At 41.5% G+C, this 23,547-nt stretch overlaps 1 protein-coding gene across 4 annotated transcripts in view; it reads left to right on the top strand.

The window, feature by feature from the left end:
• Positions 1 to 691: 691 nt before the first annotated feature.
• The window catches only part of exoc2 (exocyst complex component 2), a 32,936-nt gene continuing 10,080 nt past the window's right edge, over positions 692 to 23,547 (top strand). For 2 of the 4 annotated variants that reach the window (XM_029149071.3, XM_029149074.3), the window contains exons 1-11: positions 703 to 823; positions 7,232 to 7,408; positions 9,186 to 9,362; positions 10,041 to 10,167; positions 11,916 to 12,029; positions 12,651 to 12,775; positions 16,765 to 16,845; positions 17,891 to 18,036; positions 18,563 to 18,644; positions 18,736 to 18,838; positions 20,090 to 20,208. In XM_029149071.3, coding sequence (XP_029004904.1) covers positions 7,291 to 7,408; positions 9,186 to 9,362; positions 10,041 to 10,167; positions 11,916 to 12,029; positions 12,651 to 12,775; positions 16,765 to 16,845; positions 17,891 to 18,036; positions 18,563 to 18,644; positions 18,736 to 18,838; positions 20,090 to 20,208 — 1,192 coding nt within the window. In that variant the 5' untranslated portion in view covers positions 703 to 823; positions 7,232 to 7,290. Of the gene's footprint in view, positions 824 to 5,256; positions 5,312 to 7,231; positions 7,409 to 9,185; positions 9,363 to 10,040; positions 10,168 to 11,915; positions 12,030 to 12,650; positions 12,776 to 16,764; positions 16,846 to 17,890; positions 18,037 to 18,562; positions 18,645 to 18,735; positions 18,839 to 20,089; positions 20,209 to 23,547 lie in introns of those variants that run through there. The other 2 variants (XM_029149072.3, XM_029149073.3) reach the window with 2 other exon arrangements.

The raw sequence follows: 23,547 nt of genomic DNA on the forward strand, positions 1-23,547 counted from the left end.
TGTCGCATTTCTAATGATGCTGCGCCTTTCCCAGAACAAGTGGAAATACCTCAGTGATGCACCGTGAAAGGAAAGATGAAGAAAGAAGCAAAGCTCCCACTGGGCTTCGAAATGCTAATAACAGAGACATCTAACACTCCAGAGGGATGGATGCGGCTGCAGCACCTACTCTTAAAGTGTGCTGGAAATATGTAGACTGAGTCGACATATGAATCTCATGTTTTTTCTCAAAAAGCACATTTCAAGACACACCCAGCAGCTCACACACTTCTTCAATTTAGCCAAAGAGGTCTCTGACTGTAAAAAGCAAGACTAACTTGCTTCAAGGTCAATGCATTTGCAATTATGGTATAGAACCATTAACTATCTGCAAATAATTACCCTTTCAGGCAAGCCAAATAAACTTTTCTAGGAGACTACTACTAGACTATTTAGTGTTACTTAATATAATTATTCTAATCGATGCAGTAAGGCTACATATTAAAGCATGCTTGGCTGTATAATGGACAAAATAGACTTTTCTATTTTTTATTTGGTTCAGAATTCAAACAAAAATGATTTATTGTAGTTACACTATTTACACTGCAAACCTCAATCCTAGAATTGTACAAGGCTATAGGAATGAAACCTAACCAGCACAACCGTGTCTGCAAACCTCTTGTATTTTTAGTTTGATGTTTTTTATGTTTGTTATGACAAACATTCTCACAAAAACGCATCAGTCACTACTTGATTTTATATTTTATTTTGAAAGGTACGGTTGAATATCGGAAGTAGTCGGAGGATCCAGGAACTGCTCGTTGCAGTCAAGACGCTGTTACTGGTAAGTTCACCTCCTTATTAAAAGATACTGTTAGCATAATTCCCAAAGCAGAATCGTTACACTTGCCTTATAACATATGGAGACAAAGGCAGGTGCACATATACGACGAACGCACATACCAGCTTTATGTAACTCTACCGGTTCATTAGCTTGTTAGCCAGCTAGCTTGTTTGGTTAGCCTGAGCTAACGGTAGCTGTCACATTTGACAACAGCTGAAACCGTTCTTTCTAAAGTTACTGAAGCAGATCTGTCAGTCTATGTCCGGGGTTTATGGCGTTAGTTTAAATCGTGGACAGATGATAGATGTTGTTACTGGTACTTTATTAACGGCAATAGCGAACTCAGTGTAAACATCCTCCAGTTTGAAGATAACGTTGTATTGTTCGTCTAGAGGTCACGTTTTAAAGTGTTCGCCGCCTTGGGTGGATTTGGCGTTTTTACGAGAGAAAATTGGCTTAAAACTTTGATATCGGTGTTTTAATTAGCTGCAGTCGCCGTTTCTATTTTACGAACCCTCTGTTTTGCTTCTATCCAAGTCATGTTATGCCGCATCTTCATAATCTCATAATGTAAAATCCCTTCATTAGGCATTATGCATATTTTTATTTTTACAATTTTTCCAAATAATTATTAAGCGGAATGAAAATCATTCACTTGTGTATATTGTGATTTGCTCCACTCAGTAGCAATTAGGCAAATGAAACAAACTGACCAGGCAATGTCATTTATTTGATTCATACCTAATTCATACACAAGCACACATATAGTAGACATTCGTTTGAGTGTCCTTAAGGAGAGTAAATTAGACAAGTTGACAACACACACACACACACACACACACACACACACACACACACACACACGTTGCTGATCTCCTCCATCATTTGTGTTGACATCTCTTCTAGCATGTCTACTGATCTGTGTATCAGTTCTCCCTCCGCTCCCCAACGTCGGCACCGCTTGGCTGGGGGATGACTGGGGCAAGGCTGCACTGATCCATTTCCTGCCCCCTCCCAGCACTCTAATTGAAAAATTTGGGTGGCCCGCTTGTTTGTTTTGCTGGAATGTGGTGGGTTGTGTTTTTCGAGGCTTTTCCTTAGTCTTTCTGCTTCGTAGACCTCGGAGTGAATTGAGTGTCGGGGGTCATACTGAGCATTATTTGTGGAACTGCAGTTTTCTCTCACCTCTGTTCGCTGTTGGCAGTCCACCCACCTGGTAGCCTCCTCCCTGCTGACAGGCTTGCTGGGCCACTGGTTTCACAGTGTGATTTCTGTGACCCAGTACGGGCTGGATGAACAGACAGAGGAGCTTTGGACTGGGAAAATGAATCAAAAAACAGCTCCAACTGGCTGCGGGTCACCTTATTTCATGCAGATTTATTGAACCAATTTACTGATGATACAGATGAAACGATTGTGTTTCAAAAAAGATGATTATCCAAAAACTTGGAAAGATTTAGGAGTCCATTAAAAATATCTGTAATAACTTATTTATTTATTGGTAAGTATAATCAGTAGTGCAAGCCTTGCTTTGCTTGCATTAGACCCGTATAGATGATTCATTGCCAAGTGATTTCTCCACTGTATTACTGACGTGTATTTCAATACATAAAATTATGTTTTCTATCCAAAACAGGGATAGAAGGGAAATTTAACCTATTATTTCCTACCTGTTGTGCATTTGGGAGTCTTGTTCACGTGGCTGAACATGTGTTCGTTTTTTTTTTTTAAATTGTAATAATAAATTATCAGTAGGTTTTGATCATCTTTAATTGCAGCTCTAGGTGAAAGTGCTGATTTGTAGTGTAAGCAGTAATGTTGTTGTAATTCATGATGGTATGTGAGTGTGGAGAGTTCTCACGCTGCTGATGTGTTTTTTATGTAAAGTGGCTGGGACGGCAGTTCTGCAGCCTCACCCGTGAAGTTTCAGATCTCTCGATTTCGCCATGTCACTGGGCAGAGCCGCCTGTCTCCAGTCTCTTAATCCTTTGAAAACATCTTCCTGCGATTGTGGGCCCATGCTTTCTATTTCTGTTTATTGTTTCAGGATTTTTATATGGGAAACTGGGAACTTCATTTCATTAGGCCTTACCCTGAAAAGCACTTGAGACTGACAAACAAACAAACACACAGCCCTAATGATAACATAGCCTGTAGGCAGACATCATGAGGGTCGGATGCTAAGCCAAAGGCACTCGTGATCATTATGTGCTCGTTCACCGTCATGAAAGATTCTCCATAAGTTCTGGGATCAGCCGCATACTGCCTCATTGTTACTGGATATTGGTCACAACATTTGTTTTTAACGGAAACTGCACTGTGTGTGTGTGTGTGTGTGTGTGTGTGTGTGTGTATATATATATATATATATATATATATATATATATATATATATATGTGTGTGTGGGATCTTAGCTGTGACTGAATACTGAGGAGGATTGTTCAAAGTCCCACCGAGCTGTGTGATCAGGCCGGTCATCTCAGGCGGGTGATGTTTGGCCAGTCTGTGCATTCAGAGAGGTCAGGGGATCTTTGATGAAATCTTGTGTTTATGTAATGTTGAGGAGCACAGAGTGAAATGGCATTAGTGTGTGGGTGTGGATTTGGAGCCACTGATGTAGTGTGTTAGCTGCTGTGATGGGCAATGAAGGGGGTTGAGGGTGATGAGCTACCTAAAAAGGTCCCTTTGTGCCCCCTAAACCCATCACACTCTCTTTCTCACACACATCAACGCACACCCTGGTCAATTATTACCATATGTGAGTCACCTTTGAGCTTAGAGCAACTTATGACATAAGGTATAAACGCCTCATTCATGAGACACTAATGTGGGCAGATTCCCAGTCCCAGGGATGCAGAGAGTTGTCAGGATAAAAAACAATCTCAGCATTTTTTTGCAGCATAGGTTAGATTTAACCTTTTTATTTTTGCATAAAATCCTTCCTTGATTTAAACTTTAGGAGAAGGTATATATTCTTTTTATTTATTTTTTTATCAAAATAAATTTAAACAAAATACTAAATTTATAATGATATAGATGTAATAATAAGCTGTAAAATGTTATTTTCAATTTTATTTATTTAAATTATATGCAAACCTAAAGATTTCAAATAGAAATATTTTGTAAAAGAAACAGACTGCTCTATATGAAATCAATTTTATATTTATGAATATGCTAGCCTGTCTTATTGTAATCATGTTATTATTAAATGGCTTCATGCAACAAAGAGTTTTGTTTAGACCTTTGATGGGAAGTCTTTCGCTTTATGTCTGGATACCAATCACAGACCCATAGAACCATTCGCTGACCACTTGTCAGCAGTACCTGACGAAGATTTTAAGCCTCGTCGTCCTCGGCCACCACACAAGTTGGAGCCAAACCTGCTGATTGCTAGTCACTCTCCAAGGAAAACAAAGCTGTCTATTTATGCCTATTACCAGGAAGAGACTGGTGGCCGACAGCGCCATGGCTGGAAGAGGACCGGGCTGAGACGGCTCTGGGTTGTCGCTGATCAAATTTAGCCCACACAGAGGCACATGGCTTGAGGAAAGTGTCGATGCCATCTAGAGGTTCATAACCGAACTTCTGTCCAGCAAAGGGCGTCCTACCTCCTGAATTTCCACTTCAGTGGAGTTTTTATAAACCTCTTTTTTGGGTTTTTGCTTCCTGATTCTTAGAGGAAAGGCCTGTGCACAGCTAGTCTGGGACGTTTGGGTTTGTGCTACCTAGTTAGCAGGGAATCTGTGATGGCACATGACATGAGACTTGAACAAGATTACCTTTAGTTTTTGTGTGAACTGGTGCCTGCACGCTGGAGTTCTAGAGAGGGGTCTGGGCAATGTTCCCGTGTCCATGCACAGCCCCCAGAGTAAAGTAAACACAGCGGCTCTTTTCTCATCCCAGCCGTCAGCAGGCTCTCCCCAGGCCCGCGCCAGAGACCACACACCCAGACCACACACACACACACACACACACACACACACACGCTGCCCAGACCTCTTCGCAGATCCTTCCACATACTCGCATACACAATGACCACACAACACCGGCTCGGGTCTCGCACGCAAACTAGCCTAGCTGTCATTCTGGTGTGTGTGTGTGTGTGTGTGTGTGTGTGTGTGTGTGTGTGTGTGTGTGTGTGTGTGTGTGTGTGTGTGTGTGTGTGTGTGTGTGTGTGTGTGTGTGTGTGTGTGTGTGTGTGTGTGTGTGTGTGGGCGTGTTTGCCTGTGTGTGTGTGTGTGTGTGCGCGCGCCTATTTTAATGGGGGTGGGATAGAAACACTCGAAGAAGCTGATCAAAATTGTACAAAATAAAGATTCCAGTCGTCCTCTCTTCCGCCCTTTGCTGCTCCCACTCTCAACATGTGGGACTGATGAAGGATATTCCAAGCTCTTGTTTTAGGCCTGTTAACCTCTTATCTTCTTCATGTCAGATCCACAGCCCCTTCATTTCCTCTGACATGCACAGCGCAGCAGCAACAACATGAGGTAAATCCCATTGGAGTCTTTTGGTTAACTATGGGAAGTCAGGGTGTTGGAAGGGGTGCACTGTGGCATAAGAGTAAGGTTTGCACTCGTTTGTAGCTCAGGACACGTTCTATTGTCCCACTGTGGATTGAAATGTTCAAAATTTCAAACTCCAAACCCCAAAAACTGATGTTAAATTTATAATTTAGACTATTATTAATATCTCACATGATGAGTCTACTACTATTACTACTACAATTATTACTATTATTGTTATTTAATTTATTATAATAAAAATTGTAGTTTTAAGCACACAACAGATTCGGTCTGTAATTCCATCCTATGTTCTAGTCCCTTGATTGTAAAAATGTGGATTCATTATTGAAGTGATTTTTCATTGAATAAGTCTAATTTCTTTTTGGTAAGTTTGTTATTAATTATTATTATTCATTTATCACACTAAAGTAAACACAACATGGTACAAACAATTTACTCATTAGTCAAAAACTGGTAAGTAACTGGCACGTTACTTAATTTTAATTATTAGTTCTATATATGGTTTCCAGCTCCACATAGATGCATTTGCTGCTGCTGATGTTGAAACTCTTGCTGGAAAGTCTTTTAAACAATGTTGTGTTCTGTCAGCTTTGATTTCCTTTGATATTAAAATCCCTGTTGGCCCAGAATCTCAATTATACAGCTACACCTAATTAGTGGCCATATACTTGTGCGAGGGCTGACCACCATGTAGCAGGTCCGCTCCGTGTGAACTCCGGCATTGTTTGTGGAGAACGTGTTTTGGCTGTGGAGCAAAAGGGCGGAAGGCTCACTTGCTGCTTCAGAGTCTACAATGATCAGCCTTTTTGGGACTTGGCTGTAATTTATTAACAAACATATGTGTGTTGCTGAAATTCATACTTAGAGATTTTTCATTTGGAATCTCTCCCTTCTTCTCAGCCTCTGCGTGAACTGATCTGTATAGGTGCTCCATCTTTGGTGCCATGGTCTGTACTGTATTGTGTGGGCTCATGTGGAATGATTGGGGAGGCCAGGTTTATTTATCCTTTGCTGTGAGGTTTACATTCTTCTTTCCTCCCTGCTCTCTGTCTGCTCCTTCATTCCTTCATTCTTGGCTCACTTCTCTATTTTTTTCTATTATCTGAGAGATAACTGCTGCAATGCAAACGTTGTTTACAGACCTGCAGTACAGGCTGAACAATTAACACTAAAAACCTCCATAGACATGTTTTTCCAAGTAAAAACCTAAATGTCTGGCTGCCTGGTAATTCTGTAAAAGTCAATGGTGTCTAATGGTACCTATAACTGGGACAAGGTTGTGGGTTCACTACTATATGGTCCAATGTGAAATTATATTTCCTTATTTTATATCCAAAATCTATGGACACTCTTTACTCTCCATGCATTAAGTATGTTTGTAATTTGTCTCAGGTTTGGGTCTTAACTGGTTATTTGAAATAGTCTTGACCTGTGTTAAACAAAATATTTCTGACCAACAAGTTGTTTATAAGATTAAATTTTTACAGTTAATGACAATCTGAATCAGAATCAGAATTAAAATCAGCTTCAATGGCCAAGTTTGCATATGACAACCAAGGAATTATGTGGTCTGACGCCGTCTTCCCTTCGTTCCCTCTCGTTCCCTCTTGTGACAAAAAACAATATTTACAACTTTAATTATAGTTATTTACGAAAATGAACAAATAAAGAATATAAACTGGAATAAAAATAAAAATCTGGAATTTTATAAACAAATGTTTTTTTTACATTAAGAAGTACTAAAACGTGATTATAAAGTACTTGGATAATTTATTTGAAATGAATGCTCTAATTGCTTCTTTTTAGTGGTGACTGGATTACTAGAAGGATTTGTCTCATCATCAATGAATGTTTTTTGGTAAATCATGTGTTTTTCACCTGCAGCTCTTTATTCCACGTCCAGGTGGTGAGTGATCCAGTGTTCCTGTCTGCCTCCAGCCACCATGTCTCGTGTCCGTCAGCCCCCTCTAGTCACAGGCATCTCACCCAAGGAGGGTGCAGCTTGGACCAAAGTTACCATCCGTGGAGAAAACCTGGGCACAGGCCCAGCCGACCTCATTGGTAAAACACATTTAACTCATATTACATTCATAATACACCAGGACCCACGTGGTAGTTTCTAGCATTGTATGGAAGTACAGTATATATTCAATACACTGATAATTCTGATGTATAATCGCACATATAAAATATACACAATATTGTAACATTGTTATGAACATTTATTCATATTACTGTTTATAGTAATTTTTAAGTGTTGATTTATTGTTAAAATTTCTCTGTGGAAGATACAAGAAAAGTGACACTGATATTAAGAATCTCTCTACATATATAGTTCCTTTAATTTGGCATTGGCATTTATAACTTCAAGCGTATTAACTGATTTTATTAACCTATCCATCAACAAACCACAGTGGCCAATTTTAAACAGAGTGGTGCAAAGTTTATTTTTGTACATACGATATGTAAGTGGACAGGATGCCAGAGCTTTTTCTCCCCCTTCATAACATATTCAACTTCATAACGACATAGATTTTATTTTTATTACATTTTTTTAATTGAAGTAAGGTCTGTGGGCATTTAATTCATTCTGTCTATCCACCAATGTTTAAACATGTTACACTATAACAAGAATTACTACTGAATTACACAAATATTAATACAAAGAAAAAAACTTGTCTCCTTTACCTGATCTTGTTTTTTAATTGACATACAGTCTATTTTCTATGTTAATGTTTTTGACACAAAATGTATATTTTTAAAAAAATCCTCTGTTTTTGTGTTATTAGCACATTATTACCTTTTTATATAGAAAAATATATCCATGCTCGGAGGAGCTGCACCAAATAATTATATATATATATTTGTTTTACTATTTAGTCTTTAGCTTCCACTTTGGGACATTACTGCTTTTTCTTCTGATACTGATACAAATGATTGTTTGTGTAAACAGCTCCTTGAATCTAGAAACTTTGAGTGCGTAATTGTTTTTGTTGTTGGAAGTTTTTTTTTTATTTTTCAAGAGCCATGCAATGTCTATGTTGATTGTATTACATATATTCCCAGTTTTCACGTGCAGAAATTGTCCGTCACATTCTCTAATTGCTCCTCCACACTACTTACTTATTTGAGGTGGAGAAAGTGGTGAGAGACCCTAGGACTTGTAAACCGCTCTACACCAAGCTCCAAGTTGTGCTCTGGCCAGTGATAGTGGCCTATTTCTGACCATGAATGTCCCTTGGGGCTTCAGTTAGACGTTTAGGTATGCACAAATGTGTGTGAGTGCTTATGTGTTCAAACAAAGTGCTCAGTAGAGAACAGATGCAGGAAATGGGAGTCTAATGGGCATATTATTCACAGTTTTATGGGCTATTTGTTGATCGGGCCTCTCATGCATTTATATCTATGATTATAGACATATGAAGATTTCTGAATTTTCTCAGTTGAAAGTGTCTAAGTAATTCTTGTGTCTGTTCTCTAGTGTCCTAATAGTTTTCAAGAAGATTTAAAAGGTGGATGACAGACTTTGGGGTAGAAAATGCAGCGTGCTAGTAATGCGCCACTTAGCAGTGAAGTGACCCACACTAGCTTTAAGGAGCTGAGTGATAGGAAGGAAGGTCACGGCCACCCACACCCATGGTGACCCCCAACTTGAACTTTGACCCCTGGTGACAGCTTGGCTAAACTTGCTGAAAGGCAGCAAGTCTGTGTGAGTGGGCAGTACTTGTTACAGATTGCCTTTGTGCGTGTCTCTGTGCTACGGTTTGTTTATTTGTGCCGTCACGGTGTGTCTATATCTTTCACCCGTTTCACTCTTTACCTTTCTCCTCCGTGTCAGGTCTGTCAATTTGTGGCCATAACTGCCTGCTGACAGCCGAATGGATGTCCGCCAGCAAGATAGTGTGCCGCGTGGGTCCTGCCAAAGACGACAAGGGAGAGATTATCGTCACCACCAAGTCTGGAGGCCTCGGCACCTCCACGGTCTCATTCAAACTGCTCAGACCAGAGCGGATTGGTAAGGCTGAAAGAGAACAAAATAACTATGTTTGTTACTTTCATGAAGTGACACACTGTTATTTTTTCAATGATAAAGTTTTTGTTGAGTCTACAAAATTTCACAGAGCCCACAGTAAAGAGGCTTCAAATGGTTTGTTTTGTCCAATCCTTAGGCTTTAGTTTCACAAGAAAGAACAATTTTCATGTTAAAACACAAAAAAACCTCAGTGGATGTCCATACTTTGAAATATTTAAATAGAGAAAACTTAAACCCATAAAACTATTTTATACCAATAAGAATGTACTCTTATCTCCGTTATTTATTTCTGTTTTATGAATCCATTCTGAGGCCGATTGAGATATTAGTTATACAACATTTATATAACATTTTCTATTAGCTTTTAATAATTACACTTATAACTTTTAACCAAATAACGGTTAAACTTCTTTTGCTGTATTAAACCTGCAGAGTTCTTTATGCTGTGCAGCTGTAGTCATATTGGTGAACGTGTTTGAAATCTCTTTCTAATTTTTCCTTTTGAATGCAACTTCACAATGCTGACACTTCCTAAGTGATTCTGCGTGTATTGAGTCTGCAGTAAATGTGTATATGTCTGTGTGTGAGCACACATCTGGAATGTGTTGTAGAGCTCAGTGACGTGTATCGTCGCCTGTCCTGTCCTGCCCTGTTTTGCAGGTATCCTGGACCAGTCTGCTGTGTGGGTGGATGAGATGAACTATTACGACATGAGGACGGACCGCAACAAAGGCATCTCCCCCCTCTCCCTGCGACCCAGCAATCCACTTGGCATCGATATAGACAAGTACGGGGCAAGAACATTCAAATACAAAATCCCTCAGCACAATCACACCACCATAAACACATGCTCTCTAGTCAGTGACTCATGGTTTACATCCCTAAACAGAAACAAACTCTTCCCATATGCAGGCATTTGAAATATTATGCCAACACAGCAATGGCTGAAGAGCGTCTAACCGCTGCACGCAGGGAGGAGAAGCAGAATTATTGTGTGTAGATCAGGGAAAACAACCGTTGCAAGGGATCTGGGAGCTAAATGCATATATTTCTGCTGCCTGGGAGGGAAAGGTAGCGCTGCCTCCCACGCGCCTGGCAGTAGCGTTTGTAATGTATAGTTTGTGTTGTCAGATTCTGGCGTTTCTGGTTTAGTGTTTGTTTGGTTTAGAGGGGCCTGGGACAAGTGACCGCTTACGGCCATGAGCAGGCTGCAACATCAACTCCCAGGGTTAAACATCCAGGTGCTATCTGTGTCCTACCGGTGGAGTTAATCTGTTACATGAAGCCGCTAAAGAATAGATGCTTTGTCTGCTTTACATTTAACATGTGAAGATTACGTCCATCAATCAATAAATAACAGGGTAGACCTAAGAATTTCTCTTTAAACTAAATATATTATAATAAAACCTGCCTGAATAGAGAAATGTGAGCAGCCTATTTAAGGTGACACTGTTGTTACGTTGAAATGTAGAATTCTTTAAAACTTTTATTTTCATTTATGAAAACTATAAACAACTCAACCTTGTAATATTGAATATTAATGTTTACATATGTAATGTGCAGTTTGTTATGGACCAAAACCAGATGTTCCCTCACATCCCATGAACAGTACATTGCTCAAATATTTCATATAATAACTTGAATTCGAGCATCTCTGTCTCATAGAAGGTTGATTTAATATACGAGATTAATGTACGACACATGATAAATAAACGAGACTGTTGTTAAGAACTCGGAGGATGCATTGCTTGTGTAACTTGCAGTGTGAAGGAAGCAGCTTCATGTCACTGAAGCATGAATCTGTATTTTTTCTTTCTTCTTTATGTCTCAAAAAATTGTGAAAATGTGAATTAAAATTTGAATTTATCGTCAAAATAATTTAATTCCCAATAAAATCCCAGGATACCTTGGATTTTTATTGACACTTCAGGTTTATGCAGTATTATCCACCTTGTACTAAATGTGTACAGTATGTGTCTGTCTTTCTACTCTCAACTACTCAGACAAATCTCATGTGGTTGTAAATCCTACGGAGTGTTCAGTCACGGAGTGTCTTCATGTGTGCATTACAACCTGTGCTGACACATGGATCTGCATCTTTACAGGCTTGAATCTGTACTGTCCATGTGTTGCTCTTTCTACGTATGTGTGTTACTGCAGGGTGGGTGGTGCTGGTGGTGGGGGGGTTTGTGTAGACCACGGGTCATTAGTAGAGATCAAGCATCCCTAATGAGTGCTGGGTCCTCCAGGGGCATCCAGGCGTCACACGCTGCACTTCCCACGCCAAGCTCTCTCCACCGTCACTTCTTGACTGCACGCTGCCCCCTGCTGGAAAACGTTAGCTCGGCATCCCTTCTCAGAGGAGCCCACCATGGATTTTAGTATTCTCACACATTCACTTTGGAATTCAAATCTTTCATTCATTAGTAGCTATTATATCTCCACCGTTCACATCCTGTGAGTCTTTACATACAGCAACGTTCTTCTTTGTTTCCTTTTTTGTTCTCACATTTCTTTTTTCTTTCTTTATTTCAGAGGCAAAATTCCACAGAAGGACATAGAGCAGATTTTTCCAGGAATGAGTGGAGACTTTACCAGTGAGAACTTCTCTGCCACCTGGTACCTCATCGAAAACCATGCGGGCTCCAAGTAGGTCCTTTTTATAATGAACAACACTAAGGCTCCTAACCACTAATACAAAGACAGGGAGAGCAAACAAATGACTGTTCCAGTGTTCTGAAGAACTATGAGCTGACATGTCTTAATAATATGCTGACATTTCTTAGACTAAACAGGTACTAAAAACACAATCTACAAATTCATCTACATTGTCAATTTGTTCTTTGGTTGAATGTCCACATGGCCAGTTGGTTCCTCCTCAGATACAGTGTATGTAGATGAGGCTGGTTGCTGAGGCCAGATGGCTGTCATTTCAGGGCAGTGAAGAGTTATTTTGGACTCTCCTGGCCTTCTCTCCCCCCAGTTAGCCTTCCAGTAACCCAGACCCCAGGATCCAGCCTGAGCAGGGGCCTCTGTTTGGCTCTCTCAGCGTGACTGTTTCTTCCTGCTGAGGAAACCTCACTCAGGACACTGACACACAGACACACACTCACTCTGGCTCACAGATGTGTGTATCTAGCAGGGAAAACAACATGCACTTTCTAACATTTTATATTGTAAATGATTACATGAATAATTCACACATTGCATCATTAGCTGCTGGCCTAATGTAACAGCATCCTTTTGTCTTGTTTTGTTTTGTTTTCACAGTTTTGAGCAACTTAAGATAGCAGCCAATAATCTTAAGAAGCAGGCTACCAAGAAGAATGAGGGCAGTCTGGCCTATGTGAAAGGGGGCCTCAGTACATTCTTTGAGGCACAGGACGCTCTCGCAGGTGAGAGGGATTAACACATTTTTCTGTGCTATGTAATTGCATCAAACCGTCTCCAGTTAACACACAAAGCTCCAAATCATCACTTCATCTCTGCCGAGTTGAACTGTTGATTTTTTTGGAAAGTGTGCAAGTGTGTGTCTCGAACATTTTCCCCACACATGCGGCTTTGCAGTGGTTGATTAAAGCCTCTCATTTGGACACTGCGTGGAAGCCCTCCATTTTACAGCACGGTCACCCCAGCCAAGCACAACACAGTGAATCCTTCATCAAAACGAGATCACTTCTCACCTGTTAGGCACAGGCTCTGTCTCTAGAGCTAGAGGAGGTACAAGCGCATGCATCACGTTATGCCAAAAAGATTTCAAGGTACCAAACACGACTCCTGTCGCTTTGCCAGGTAGCTCCAATCAATTGTTCGCTTCATCATTCATATTTTTGTCTGTTTACCCTTTGCTCCCACCATAGCCGCTCAGTTACTTCCCCTTACTATTTATACGTACACTTTTCTGCCTCCATCATTATTATTATTGCTTTCCGTATGTTTGTGCCCCATTTGGGAGAGAAGCAGTGTTTTCATTGTTAGTGGCTAAATCTAAATAAACAAAGCAGCCCAACACAATGCGGCCCAGAGTATTAGGACTGATAGTGCTGATAACGGATCCAATATGACCGACAGGAACAATGCACGGTCATTCTCACGTTCAGACTGAGCGTGCCTACTGTGTGCCCGCTGCCCCAATGGGAAATGTACAGTCTCCAGAGGTGGAGGAAGCCGTGCAGCATGGGTGGACTCAAGTGACCTGTGACCCGAGGGCATACTTACACTTTAGTATATTGAGTATTCACACTGGACTGGACTAAATGCATTAAAAGACAGCCCCGATTTACATGTTATAGTTACTGTTATAGTTATTTTAATTATTAGGTATTTTAATACAATCAGGGAAATTTATTCGAGACACTTTTACCTGTCTCGCTAGTCCACTTGAACATGTGCTATAGTACTTATAGCGCTATAGTGTGTCACTACAACATACTACTGTTTCTGAATCAACAGTATTGTTTTTAATAATAATTATAATAATTGAACTTTAATTATCTGACATTGGACTAGGAGACTAGCACATCTTGATTCTTGACTTCAGGCTGATAAACTTGGAGTAGATATTAAGTGAACTACTGCTTTATACAGTATTAACGAAGTAGATACTAACTCTGGCTAAAATATGCCACTACATTTCAAGGGTACTCATACCAACTGCCCAATGTGAAGACATTTCATTATGTCTCATATGCAGATCAGTGTGGTACCTCACCATGACTGAAACGTTCATTTTAAACTGTCTTCTCACCATGAGTCATGACAGCTCTGCAACGTCTTTTCCCAGCACTTGATTCTCAGTGATAAAAAATTAAGTGCTAGCCCAGATAGTTGAGGTGAAGGCATCCTGTATACTGGAGGTGGTCGGCCAAACCAGCGTTACCAGCCAGAGCTCCTAGCAGCCAGACAGCTCGAGACAGCTCTGCAGTAGCTCACTGCCAGACCTGGTTAGCACAGCTGTCGGAGCAATTGTGAATCCTTTCTTTGTTTCTCAGCAGCGTTTGGCAGCTCTCAGTTGTTCTGAGTTGGTCCAAATAAACCTCACCTGGGGTCTAGCTGTGACAATTTAAAAGAAATTAGCTGTGAAAAAAGAAGTGAACAAGGTGCTCGGTGTTCTCCGTACTAGTACTTCCAGCCCTCTCAATCACCATCAAGACATTTCTGTCTTCTCTCGTGTTTATTTTCAGTTGTGCTTGCATGTGAGATTTCCTGATGACTTTAATAGAAGGATGGAGTTTTTAATGCATCGCACTGCTGCTGGCAAGGTGGAAACAGGAAAGGAGGAGAAGCCAACCTCGGGAAAAAAAATGAGCCAGAAAAAAATATTTGCAGCAAATAGCAGGACTATGACTTGATCGCTAGGGTTTCATGTCCTTATTAATTGACTCTTAATCATCTTCAACAGTAACAGGCAAAACAATATCTCATGTCTCTTTTTTTAATGATCTATAAAATCTGTTCCACAGCACAAAGTTTAGACATTTGCATCTGCAAACCTCAACTCTTCCTAATTAGAGAGCTATGTGGGTTAGTCTGCAAGCTGCTGGCAGGGTTCTAGACTGAGGTGTATTTTCTTAAAGCTTCAAATGAGTAATGTATGATTAAGTTGTGTAGCCCCATCAAATTTCCATAGATGTACTTGTCTTTGAATAATATTATAAAAATGATTCTAATTGGATTTAAATTTAGAAAAATGACTAGTTGTTTGTTGATACCATGACCACAGGATTTTATTAGCTCATGTACTTAGGTCATTTTAATTGCATAGCGCAGTTTTTTTTCCGGTTTTCTGGTGAACAAAGTTGTAGAAATCTCATGCAGACGTGCAGTAAACAAATGGTTCCATAAACAATCCATCTAAACCAACCAAAGTGGTGAACGACATGGACGGTACAGAAAGGGTGACTGTTTAGTCACGAAGCCTCAGTCACAGAGACAGAAACATGCCAACTGAGTGACCGAGTCTCTGGGAGTGTATGTTTTTTTCTACTAAAATGCAGAAATTAGAGGTTTTTCATTGTTTTGTGAAGAGGAAGTCTCCCAGTGATGCAGGAAACAGAACGGCTACCGTCTTCCAAAAATGCCAGATTCCCAGGGTCTATTCCCTGAGCCCCCGGCCCCGACAGGAGTCAAAACATCTCCAGCTTTAGAATCCAGGGACGCTGTATTTTTATTCCCTTCCCTCAGTGGTTTCAGGAAGTGAAGCAGGAGCTGCAGCTCTTCCTCAGGTCTCAGTGGTGTGTTTTATCCGGACCCTGGCCTGATGTTTAGGTTAACTGTGACGTCACTGGCCCTTCAATGTGTGACACATGCAGAGGACACACAGCTGGCAACGGGGTGTGGGGTGGGTGGAGATGTGAAGCAGACCTGCAGTGTGTGTTTGCATCTTGCTCTTCCTGCGTGTCGCTCCTATCAGTCTTGTGCACATCCACATCTACGTGCTTTTGTCCTGTTCTACATCTGGCCGGTATTTTCTGCTTGTGGAGAGGTCCACAAAGGGGCCAATGACGTCCGTACTGATTAGGCACCAGCATGTTTTAGGAATACCTCGGCCTCTGCCTGGAGGCTTCTGTCTGTCAAAATGGACCCACATATTTATTTACAGAGCTCTCCCCCTTCCCTCTGCCTTCTCCCTCTGCTGTCCCTACGTTCTGCTAACAGCCAGCATTTGTAATGGAACAACTGGGATCGAGGAAAGGCTGAGGGTTGATGGAGGAGAAATGAGAGGATGTTTTTTATGCTTTTGACTCTTAGTTTCATTCTTGGGATGTCTCTTTGTTGCGTATTTAAATCACTCCAGATGTACGTACTTCCCTAAATGTCTCCCCCTCTCTCCTCCACTCTGTCAATAAACCCACAGTTCAGCTCTCAGCGCCCGGTTGCCCACTACTGCACACCATTTATTTATTCACTGGGGCAGCCACACCACTCGCTGCACTCATTCTCTTTCCCTGGTTTCACCCTCGCTCCCTCATCTGAAATTCTCTGTCCCGCATGAAGCTTCGTGCGTGCTAATTTATCCAACCCGTCAGAGACCCCCCTGCTCATATCTGGAACAAGACCTCAGGCGCTGCTCTCCAAAATGTTATTTTTTCGATATTTTAGTTTAACATTAGCTGCAGGTCAAACTGGACCGTTAAGGTCTTTGGTTAGGTGAACTGATCCAGTACAAGTCAGGTCCTTGTTTTGTTCAATAGCAGCATCTGAAGGTGAGGAACCGCATCAGGCACAGCAGTAGGCCCTTTCTACTGTTTTATTTGTTTCTGGGCTTCGCACATGGTGACTCTGGATGTGGGAAGTCTTTATTTATTTGTGCTTTTCCACGTCTCCTACCACCTGCATTCATTAGTTTGTATCATTTAATATTGTTTTGTGTTTTGTGTTGCAGCGATCCACCAGAAACTGGAGTCTGATGGCACAGAAAGGGTGGAGGGATCAATGACCCAGCGGCTAGAAAACATCCTTAACCGTACGTCTCTCTTTAAGTTAAAGTTAAAGTTGAAATCTCAATACATTTTTTGTGGAAAGTGTTTGATGGTTACACTCATTAATTCATAGATATGGACCATTTAGTTTTACTCACATTCTTTGAGCTTATTTTGGGTTTCACTTTACGCATCAATCAATCAATCAGTTCAGCACTTGTATTGGACTTGTGTTAAAAGATTATTTCAGAATCAGAATCAACTTTTACTTGATTTCATACATACTTACTTTTTACAATACTTTTTTTTGTTTGCATGAATTATTATTTAGATAAAATTTGTGCATTTGAATTCTAACTACAACAAATTCTACTTGCTTTTTTTCATTTTTAAGTGAATTATTACTAAAGCTCAGCTTTCAGTGGTTATCGCTGACTTGATCAATGACATGTAAACTGTGCGTCACCTGCATGTGTCTTCCTCACCCTCGTCAGATTCTGGGTTCTCCCTCTCATCTCATACATGATAATGTGGCTGCACTAATGGAGGGTCAATGAGCAGTTTTTTTCCAGCGTTCTAGTGTAAATAAACCTTCTAACCGGACGTAGCTTTCATCCCCACAGCCTCATGGGTTTAGACCAGCGTTCACCCCCGGAGCCCATGCTGCAGAACTCACTCAGTTCCAGAATGGGATCGTTAGATGCATGACAACTTAGAATGGTGACTGAAAAATATTCCTGTGTTCGGCCCTTGTGGGATTTTGATTTGGGGGTGGGGCCTTGTTTTGATTAGAACAACTTGGGTTTTTTCCTTTGAAGTCACATCCGAGGCCACCCACGAAGCGGTTAGCTTAGCAAAGGTTCCACCAAGTTAGACAACAAAGGGATAGTTGTGACTTTCTGCTTAACAACTTAGGCTCCACGTCTGCTCCTCTCTGTCAAATATCATACGAAGCAGGATAAAAACCGCAGCTAGCAATAAAAGGGAAATGTGGGATCAACATTTATTTATGTAGTATCCCAGTTTCTCATTTTCTCCTTTCCCTCTCACCCCCCCCCCACCGCTGCATCTGCCCCTCTCCTACTGTAGGAGCCAGTGAGACAGCAGATACTCTCTTCCAGGAGGTACTGGGCAGGAAAGATAAAGCTGACTCCACACGCAATGCTCTCAACGTCCTGCAGCGTTTCAAGTTTCTCTTCAACCTGCCACTCAACATTGAACGCAATATCCAAAAGGTAGCGTTTACACACCAGTCTGCACACGCCCCCTTCAACGCTCAGGCTCTAGGAAATGTAAATGTCAGCTACTGATTTAATCCAAAAAGCACTGAGTGGTCGTTTTCTCAATCTTTCTTAAAATTAGAATAGAGGAATATGTTTGCACTATAAGTAATGTGGCTGAGTAATTCTTTATTATAAAACCCAGAGCAATTCTCCAGCCTAACAGCCCATATGAGAAATTTCTATGCCATTAGTGTCAACTGCCATGTGAAGAGCCACTCACTTTACTTCATTATATCGCTCTTCACATCATATGCCAACTGATTTAAAAACGTTTTGTTTCCTGAACGAAGCCAGAAACATGTTTGGTTTAAAGACCAACCCGTTAAGAGTCTTTACAAACTGACGCCCAGCGCAGCTCTTTGTGATCACGATTGATATTTTAAACTTGATGGATCTGATCCAGAGGGTGGAGCTAGAAGCTAAACTCAAAATGACTGTTAAAAATGTGACCTACATCTCCACTGACCTGTCTTTGCAGGGGGATTATGATGTGGTGATCAATGACTATGAAAAGGCCAAATCCCTGTTTGGCAGTACTGAGGTCCCTGTTTTCAAAAAAGGTATAAATCTCATAATACATTCATGAATTCATGAGTTTTTGTAAAGATAGAGTTTAGTGAGTTATTGTTAATGTTGGTCCTTTCTGTGTAGTCTATGCTGAAGTAGAGACGAGGATCACAGCCCTGAGGAGTCTCTTACTGGAGAAGCTGCTGCAGACACCTTCAACACTTCATGACCAGAAGAGATACATCAGGTCAGGCATGATTTCATCTTTGCATGTCATGTGGCTCTCGGCAGTCTGTAGTCATCAGATGAGTCATAACTTGTCATATCTTTGTCTTTGAGGTCTGTCTGTGTCATCAGTCAGTCCACTGTCTTCTGTCTTCATCTCACTTTTCTCGGTTGTCCCACTCTCCTATTCCTGTTTTTCCCTTTTAATTTATTTCGTTTTTTTTCTTTATCCATCTGTTCATTCATACTTGTGGTCTTTCCCGATTTATTTTTGTTGAGACCAACCTGTCAGGATCAGAGACTCGCTCTCAGCCACATGGCAACATCTTTCATCCTGCTGCATTAGGCACGGTTGTGAACACCCACTCAGCTCCTGTTTATACTAAATGTGTGTCCACGAGACTCTTGCTCTAACCTTTGAAAGATGCCACCTAATGAGCAACTGCTTACTGGATGACATTAGATGGAGACCACAGTAAGTAAGTCATCTTGAGACCCTGGACCTTCTGTATTACTTGGAGAGGGTCGGTCATGGTGGAGAAGGATGCATGGATAAAGACATTGAAGGCGTCTTCCATTCCTATTTGTACATTTTGTCCATCTGACAGGTTTACTTGTTACTTCACATAAAGATACTTCACAATAGGATTAGGATTTTAAAATTTTCACATAAAGATACTTCACAATAGTATTAGGATTTTAAAATTTTCATTAAATCTGTATTATATATTACATATTGAAATCAACCCACAATAGATAAGCTTTTGTGCATGGAAAATCAATTTAAAGTTAAAAAGGTTGCGATACTGAATTTGATTATTGATTTATTGATTTAAAGCTCAACCAATGTGTGATAATCGATTCATCCTCATCTATCCTCTCATATCCCTTTTTAAAGGGATGCAGTTCCTCCACCAGGGGGCACCAAAGTCAGGTTGTGTTTAGTTTTGTTGAACTAAAATATGGGGATGTATGTATTACTCATTACAAATGAGACATACAAACAGACCTGTATTGAATGTATTTATACTTTACAAAATTACAGTATGTGAATCTTCAGTTTCTCATTAGTTTTGCTCCTTCACGCTCCAGCAGCACTTTACTTGTAGGGTTTTCAGTTTCAGTAATCAGTTTAATTCTGAATGAAGAGAATTGAATTTACAAATTCTACACTTTTCTGCTTCTTATTTGTCACCTAACTAATCTTTTTGTGTGGGTTTCCCTTTTGTCTACGTATTCATCCAACCTGTGTTTGTGTTATCCTGCCGTGTAGATACCTGTCTGACCTGCATGCACCAGGCGACCCAGCGTGGCAGTGCATTGACGCTCAGCACAAATGGATCCTGCAGCTGATGCTCAACTGCAGAGATGAGTTCATCAGTGGACAGAGAGGTGAATAACGTACACTAGCGCATACAGGTCTGAGTCGATTCTTAAGCCCCTATTTAGCAATTCCAGTCAGGCGCCTGGTGGATGTCACAAGAGCCTAAAGGTGGCTGAGGAGAGAGCGAGCGAGCGCCAGCTGCCTCTTCGCGGTACCAGCTCTCTGCATTCCACTCTCCGTCACCGCCCTCCCCTGCTTCTTAGAGGCCCATGTTTATTTTTCATGAATGTATGAATAAGATGAAAGCGAGCGAGCGTTGGCTTTGGATTTGGGTTTCAGGGCTTGACGTGTTATGGCGCACACAAACTCTTTCTCAGTCACACACAGCTTCACAGATGGATTGGAACAATTAACCCCAATTAAGCTGTTCCTCTGTTAAATCAGCCAGCAGAAAAATGTGGATGTGAAACCGTCCGCTCAGGAAGAACAGCAATTCACCACACACACACACACACACACACACACACACACACACACACACACACACACACACACACACACACACACACACACACACACACACACACACACACAGAGTCCTACACTCATACTCACACAAAGGCACCCACACAGATACGTTGTGAGTGGGTGGCTCCTTCACGTAGTGCAGCTGGAACATAAACATGTCTAATGTTAAGGGTAACAGTGGTTTCCGGGGCCCAGACTTGATGGATCTGAAGAGATCACAGTTAATGAGATCATGGTTATCATGTCAGGGATGTTCCCTTTTCACGCCACACATTCATCAGCAGAACAACATGTACAAGAGAATGAGGAGAAAACACATGCAAATCTGAAAAATGATGGTTTGTAAAGAACCAAATGTAGAAGCAAACTATATAGAAAATGAGTTAAAACAGTGACGGGTCAGAAACTTTTATGGCCTCATGTGCCGCATGTTGCTTAAAGTGTGTTTCGATTCATCAACTACTTAGTTAAGTTTAGAAGATATAATTCTTAGAAAAATTTAGAATTCTAGATGGTGTGATTCATGCAGCTCCCTCAGTCATGCGTCACACCCTCCGTCACAGAGACAGTCACACACAGCTCAGGTCACCTGCAGGGAAAATGTAAATAGGTTGTAGGTTGTTCTCATAAACATGAACCTGTTTATATTCAGTGTTTCCCATTAAACCCTGTAAACCAGGGCAAAACCAGCCACTTACAGTTACATCTGGACAAAGTGTTTGCAAAAGCAGGTTTTTACAAATAGGAGCATTTCTTGGTTGGCTGGCGTTTATTGCTGGTGTGTTAGGGAACAAACACGCATGTGGCTGTAGGTGCTCGTGTGTGTTGTCCAACAGCCTCCTTTGCGTGTTACATTCACCTGGAGCTGTTTGGTGTTTTTATCCACCGTTTTGGGCATTTTCGTACCTCCTCTGACCAAGCCAATGAAAAACGTCAATTAATTTTCATTTTACTTCTCTTTATTGACTCATTTATTCAGTTTTATAAATGTCCTTTTATCTTAACTGTGTATAGGAAAATCGCTTAGAATTTGACCCTTAGTACCAACTGTGACAATTACACCAAAGCCCAGTGTTGTTGTGAAGCCTTTGTAGAGCACACAAAGTACAAACAACACATGACCTCATCAAAGCAGCACTGCTACTGCCCAAAAGCTCCACAGGGTACACCAGGTCTCCAAACAAACCATCACCATGATTACTGACAAGGGGAGTCTTCATGTACACAAGGAGAAAAGGCATAAACACTCAAAGAAGCACACCATTCCTAGTTTTTCCGTTGATTTCTGCTCCGGCCGTTTCCCACAGACACTTGTCTCTGTCTTCTGCTTCCACCCCGTTTTCCTCTCACTAAAGCACAAACCCATGTCTCCTGACGCATCCCTTCGCCCCGGCAGCCGCTGGACGGCCACCATCATAAAACCACATCTACAGCACTCGCCCCACCGCTGCCCTCCCCTCCTGTAACCAGCATCCCCCAGCAGCAGCCTCCTCTTCCTCCCACTCTCACGTTGACCGTCGTGCTGCTCATGCAGCCGTCTCCTATGCTGTTGTCAGCGTCACACGTGGCACGGATTATTCTTCCCTGATGGATTGGTCTTGTCTGCGCTAACCAATTTTCCCGGTCTGTTGTGTTTCCTAGTTCAGAAGAGGTCGGAGGTTTTTCTGGTGTAGCATTAATTACCCTACAAATTACTTTAAATGTAAAATGGATCCATCCATCTCTGTTGGAACAAAAGGCTGAATCTGTTTTTATGTTTTCGTAGGGAGGAAGCATGGCGGCGCACAGCAATGCAAGTTGCTTCCGTATGTTTAAACTCTCCCATCATGCTCTGGTGCTGCAACTCGCCTCTGACCAGTTGAATTATAAACTGTACTATTCTTATTTCCTGAACAGGGATTATTTTGCCAATGTCAATACAATTAGTAGCAAATTCTTTCACAGAAAATAGGTTCACTGGTGGAGAATTAGAGTGAATCTGTTGCTGAATCTGAGTGGGAACATGCGGATGTGATTTCAGGCTCAGTTGGTACTGTACCACTGCAGCTTGTTCGTTATTACACACTGCACTTAGTATGTTAATTAAATATCTGTTCAGTGTTTGGGCTCAGGCTGTTTATCCAAGAACTCCAGTTATAGTCTGTTTACTTACAAAAGTCTCGAAATGTAACAATACATTAAAACATGTTTTACTTGTAGAAAGTTGGTTTTTCTCAACTTTTCAAACCAGGGACAAACTTTACCTCAAAACACGTTAAGTTTGCAACACTTAACAGCAACAAGTGTGAAAACCTGAAAGTGTCTGGGATGGTTTCAGTTTGAGCGATTGACTATATTTAAAGCAGGATTGGTGAAGTGTGTGCGTGGTCGGGGTCAGTGACCTCTCAGGGAACAGGAACTCAGACAAGATGAGGAAGTGAGCAGGAGTCTTTAATGCTACACACACACACACACACACCTACAGCCAACCGTCAACCTTTGGCAAAAAAAACGAGCAAAACAGCAGCAGGACTCACAGACCGAACACACGACGCGCCGGTTCTGTGGTTCTGTGGGGTCCGGGGCTCGTCTGACACCTGTATCAACAGGGGCTCAGCACACGTTACTGCAGAGCTGGGGCTTTGTGCACATGTGCGAGCGTTCGCATGCACGGCGTGTGTTTACAGGTCGTCTGAGTGGAGTGAGACGTTCCTTCCATGTTCTGGGCTGGATGACTGCGCCGTGCGCTCGGCCGCCGCTCGCTCCTCTGATGGGGATTTCTCTGCGGCTGCTCATACGCGGCGTGCCGCCTGTGACTCACTGCTCTCTGTGTCAGACCTATGTTTTGGAAATGTGGCCGTCCGTCTCCCTTCGTTCAGACAAATGACCGTAGGCGTATT

This window comes from Betta splendens, chromosome 4 (genome assembly GCF_900634795.4).
Source record: "Betta splendens chromosome 4, fBetSpl5.4, whole genome shotgun sequence".
NCBI lineage: Eukaryota > Metazoa > Chordata > Actinopteri > Anabantiformes > Osphronemidae > Betta > Betta splendens.